At 46.7% G+C, this 5378-nt stretch overlaps 1 protein-coding gene across 1 annotated transcript; it reads right to left on the bottom strand.

The window, feature by feature from the left end:
* Positions 1–1567: 1567 nt before the first annotated feature.
* On the bottom strand, positions 1568–5177 carry LOC129382901 (uncharacterized). Its single transcript, XM_055067129.2, has 2 exons — positions 3930–5177; positions 1568–1716 (listed from the first exon to the last, which is right to left on the bottom strand). The coding sequence occupies exons 1-2, from the start codon at positions 5167–5169 to the stop codon at positions 1574–1576; spliced, it is 1383 nt and encodes a 460-aa protein (XP_054923104.2). The 5' UTR covers positions 5170–5177; the 3' UTR covers positions 1568–1573.
* Positions 5178–5378: the final 201 nt, after the last annotated feature.

The raw sequence follows: 5378 nt of genomic DNA, 5'->3' as shown, positions 1-5378 counted from the left end.
CGATCACATTCTGTGCGCAGTTACAGAGCGTTTGCAAACTATAAGGAGTATTTATGACATTTGAACACTAATATGTGCGGCCAATTGCGCGACTCATCGTGTTTAGAAGACGAAAAGGTTTGAAAGAGAGGATGAATATTAGAATAACAATCGTGACCAGCCTATTTATGCGCACCGCGGGGTGGGCGCAGCTCCTATCTATCTAATATAATCTTTCGGTGGCAGCCGGGGATTGTGGCATCGTTGGTGAACACCTCGCCGCCGACACTGTGCGATGTGCCCACTCTGGAGCACCGGCACTCCTTACTCAGTAACCTCGATCCGTCATTACAACGGCATTTACCAACAAATCTTTCACAACGTGACGCAACATATGGCTCTGTCAGCTGTGGGTAGGGGTAGCCTTCATATCTATGTGCTTTAGTGCAGATGTGAAGAGACCACTGATCGTCTCCTGTGCCACTGCCCCAGACGAACAGTGCCAGATTCTTCAATGTGGACCGAAAAGGCGTGTGTGTGTGTGTGTGTGTGTGTGTGTGTGTGTGTGTGTGTGTGTGTGTGTGTGTGTGTGTGTGTGTGTGTGTGTGCGTGTGCGTGTGCGTGTGCGCGCGCGCGCGTGTCCTCCCTGCCTCTCCTTACTTTCCTCTCTTTAATTAATGACTCCTGCCTTGTGGCAATGGCCTGCATCCTATAGCTCTAACTTTCCTAATCTCATCACGCCAACTAGAAGATCTTTGCCGACTAGGTTGCCTTACGTTGGCACCCTATCTGTTACTGCCGATATACTGCAAAACAATCTACAACCATCACATGAACAGCGTAACTACAAATCTGCCTTTTAATTTCAACTGAAATAAGATATACGCCTAAACACCCGTTTGCTTTTCAGTTCATGCTGCCATCATGCTGTGGTGCAATAACACAAACCTATTCTATTTTAACTTTTATTTTTACTTATTCCACAATACTGCAAGTCAGATTGGCTCAAGCAGGAGAGGAATACGATACCAGAAGTGCGTACGAAATGCAGGTACCGAGCTCGAGTAGTCACGTTTAGCCAAAGAATAGGGTTATATAAGTGGACCTAAAAAATAAAATTAATTCGAATTTTATTCCATTTCCACGATTGGTCAGAATTATCGGGGCCGTGTCCAAATTGTCTTTCTACATACCTTCCAATTTGTGAACGTTACCATTCGTAAACTCTTTCTTGCATCGGGCGAACGGTGGTTTGTTGCAGAGGCGGGCACACACGATGAATCGTGAGCTTGTGGCCAATGTATCACAGGAACATTTCTTAAGTATTCACGTAAATAGTCTGAAGTATTTTTCTTGAGTATTCATTGCAAGACAGACGACGGATATTGTTTGGGGACAAAATACAACCCAAATGGCGTAAACTTTTTTTTAGAGTGCATGCTTTATATGTAGGCGTCTGTCTTCCTCGGAATAAATAGGCTGAAGGCAGCGTTTCGTCTGTCCTGTGCCATTCTTTAAAATATGCCCAGCTTTGACAGTGTTAAAATATAGTTGGCTATCAGAACCAGCTCGCCGAAGATACCAGCTTTACGGTTTATTTCTTTTCGACAGCACTTTCGTTAGCGCGAATTTTTCTGTGGAACGCCAGGCCGAAGAGGATCAGCGCAATGAACAGGTTTAGTGCCGAGTGGAGCCTGTAGAGGTTGTCGAAGGAGCCCATTCCGTCTCTGAAGAACCCTGCGTGGAACAGTGCCATAAAAAGAAGGCGCAGCTTAACTTTTTCACATGACAGGACGATGACGAAAACGACAGGTGTTTCGAAAACATTAAGGGAGAGCAGATCACTACCCATGCATGCGCTAGGAATTGCAAAGATACGGTACTAGTTCTGCTTACATATCTATATTTAAATATTTCATCGAAATGCATTTAAAGTTTCATTGCTATTTTCCTAGAAACCCTTCATACGCACTCTGATACAAAACTGTGAAACGCCGATGTATCGCGTAGGAGATGTTAAGGCCGAGTATCGGAATCCTTGCGGGTACTCCAAAGATAAACTAAACGACTTTCATACTATAGGCTACACCTTGAATGCGCAACTAAACAAATGGTCCGAATTTGGGACCGAGATCACAACGCTTTTAGTTTACAAGTGCTGTTAGCCGTTGGTCGGTCCTTCCCGGCCCTAATGCTATCTTCAACTCCACGATTTGCCAGCATCTCCTCCTTCGAACAATTATACCGTAAGAAATGTTTTTGTGAATACGGGCCCTAGGTCATTGCTCACCAAAAGGCTCTTACGCTAAAACTGCTCGTAAAACCGGATATTTGGCGAAGGCAGCCGGCCGATCGCAAACAACACTTACGAATAAAAAGCTGTCTGAATTCAACCACGCATCTTACGCGCGAAGCATCCGATGAGATTTATAGAAAATCTGGTAATGCGACGGAAATTTTCGCTACACGATTCCATGGTTACGAAAATTCACCGTAAACACAGGGGACAAAGACGGAAATGTACGACGCGAGCGCTCAGTGGTTTTGACTTAGTGGCTTGACGCAGCGCCTATTCAGATATGTGGATGAATACTTGAATGAGTAACTGGGGTTGCTTGAAGCACAGTTCAGTGGTCTTGGAGAATTTCTGGCGGGAAGGGAAAGGGCTACAATTCACGCATGAAATGCCAGTCAAAGGTGAAATTAGGTTTTTAGACATCCATTCGAAGTTTCAGAACAAGCATGTTTGCTGGGCGTATCATCAAAGATCCGAAAAACCCATCCTTCTTTTTCATTCAGACCATTCAAACATAGTAAAAAGAGTTACTGTCGTTTCGTGCGCTATGTTCCTAACACGTTTAAAACAGGCCGAATTTCCTGATGGTGTTATTAGTGCAACTTGCGAAAAGCTGCTTCAACAAATAAATAAACAGAATAATCTTCGTGCCTAAAGCTAAAAGAAAGGAAAGAAGGAAATAACGCTTCGCTGTCATACCGTACGTGCACAAAGTGGCACACGCTCTTAAGAACGTTGGCGCGACATATGGAGTTAACGTGCTGTTGACTCCATATAGGTTACGAGCATTGGTTCGTTAATTGATTAGCGCGCGTCGAAATCGGCTCGTAAAAGAGGGCCTTGCCCGGTTCATCACCTGAAGCAATTTGTTCCCCGCACAGTAGGCGCCATTTACAAGTTACATTTGGAACTGAGGTTGACACCACGAATAAAACAAGGAGACGAAGAAACAAATACCACAGACAGGCGTATTTGTTTCTTCGTGTCCTTGTTTTATTCGCGCCGTTCAACCTCAGTTCTAAACACGAACCAACTAGCCCTCATCACGATCTTACTAATTGCAAATGACCCTTATCTTGCGGTAATATTTACACAGGACAAACTGGTAGGCACAGTTACACGAAATTAAGGGAACATTTCGCGTCTTTAAAAATCACTTGTAATTGGTCGGTGGCTTCGCATTCCAGCAAATGAGCTAGGCTGCACCAGGATGCGGCAGGTCCTCGATATTGTATATAAGCAAGGACCAGACTACCCGTGAACGAATAGAGGCATTTTCATTAGGAAATAGAAAGACGCACGCGTCAGCCAGGTATCACCGAGCTTCCATGAGACGGAATATCGCTACATCGATAAGTCGTTTTAGACAGCTCGTGCCGATCGAGAGTGCGTGACGGCTGCTGTTTTTGTGTCTTCCTAGGACTCTGCGTGGTGGTTTGGTTCTGGTTCCGCCCGCCATCTTTGCTCTGTTTTCCCTACTCCCTTTTGTATGTCTAGGTATTCACCGTACATCCTAATAAAAATTTGTTGCGAGACAGCGCTCGTTGTCGTGCATTTACTTCTTTGTTCCTTGCGTTTGCACCGAGTTCTTCGTAACCGTGAACCCACATTCCAACTAGCACAATTAGCAGTCTTGAATGATCGCTATACGAACCCACAATTAAGGGACCAGTCAGCAACAGCGGCACCATGAGCACACCCATGACTCCCCAGGTGGCCGTCATCATGCGGACGCCCACGTACTCCGCGACAAGCACGGGCTTCATGGACAGCACGCTGCCTGCAGCCAAGCTCTCGCCAACGACCAGCACGGTGACGAGCACATGCGAAGCCACCTCGGCCAGCAGCGCCAGGCACAGGGCCATGGCCAGAAGGTTGCACGCTACGAAGACGTCCCTGCTCAGGCCGAGCGTGTCGGAGGCCAGCGGCAGACACAGGCGCCCAGCAACGCCCGACACTGCGGCGTACATGATGAGCGAATCGGCAAGCGGCAGCGGCGAGCCTTTGTCCACGGCGTAGGCGACCAGGTTGTTCATGACAACTATATGCGAGTAGTCGAAAAAGACGTAAGTCACCGAAATGCCATAAAGTGCAGGAGTGCGCAGAAGGATCCAGATTTCTTGAAGCAAATTTGCGCCACTTTTGGTAGAAGCCGTTTCCTCTTCTCCTATTAGAGGAGTACGGACGTTGAGATGGCTTGGAGCCGGGACACAGGATGACTTTGAACTTGGAAACGATGTCCTCTGATGAAGCGTCGCCTCTGCCACGTTACTCGAAGAACGTTGAAGCGTCGCGTCTTCTTCATATTCCTGCTTGGTTGCCTTGTATAGCTGCCCATGCCACGCCAAACTTTCTCCAGTAATTGCGGAAATCGATTTGCAGCAACCTAGAATAGCGGCATCGACTTCTTTTGTACCGTGGCTCCTCCGAGCATGTGAGGCACGACCACCCACAGCCTTCGAACAGGGATCACGATGTCCTACATTACAATCTAAGCTATATTCCAACCGCAGCGTCTTTTTCATAATCTGCTTGCTATTTGATCTGTGCTCGACAGCTGTTGTTCCCAGGCCTACAGCGTGGGCGTGGATTCCTGGTGTTCTTATCCTCGCATCTTCCTTTTCGTTCTCGAACTTGGCTCCATCACGGCCTTTCGTCAAAAAATGTGTCATTTTCTGCAAGCACTCGCATTTCATCGTTGCTGCAGGGTATTCGAAGAGAAGTATCAATGGCATGACGTTCATCGTCAAAGCGCCTAGAATAAGCAGCATACCTCTCACATGGTAGATGTCGACGAGTTTCGCAAGGATGGCAGGGAACACTAGTCCTGAAGCAGACCATCCAGCATATTTTAGTCCGCTGACTGTCCCTCTGTACTTGTCGAAATAGTCCATTGTGTATATCGACAGGCATATCATAAGTATACCCATTCCAGCGCCTGCAAGAGAAAGCACATATGCGGAATGTTTCTGCACCAACCGTACCAATGAATATACTCACACTTGAGATGCTGTGGTAAACTACACTTCTGTAATAAAATATGCCTTAAAGACGCCAAAACAAGAAGCGCATGGCGACACCACCCTAGAGTACGCACGCCAGC

The sequence above is a fragment of the Dermacentor andersoni genome, chromosome 3 (assembly GCF_023375885.2).
Source record: "Dermacentor andersoni chromosome 3, qqDerAnde1_hic_scaffold, whole genome shotgun sequence".
NCBI classification, from domain to species: Eukaryota; Metazoa; Arthropoda; class Arachnida; order Ixodida; family Ixodidae; genus Dermacentor; species Dermacentor andersoni.
The sequence above is the reverse complement of the archived record's forward strand: the minus strand, read 5'-3'. Positions and strand labels throughout refer to the sequence as shown.

Bases quoted from the DNA above. Each gene is read 5' to 3' on its own strand.
- LOC129382901 (XM_055067129.2), bottom strand. From the start codon at position 5,169: ATGGACTATTTCGACAAGTACAGAGGGACAGTCAGCGGACTAAAATAT. The intron at 1,717-3,929 runs GTTCGTATAGCG...TGTTCCACGCAG, and splicing joins GACTGGTCCCTTAATTGTGG to GGTTCTTCAGAGACGGAATG.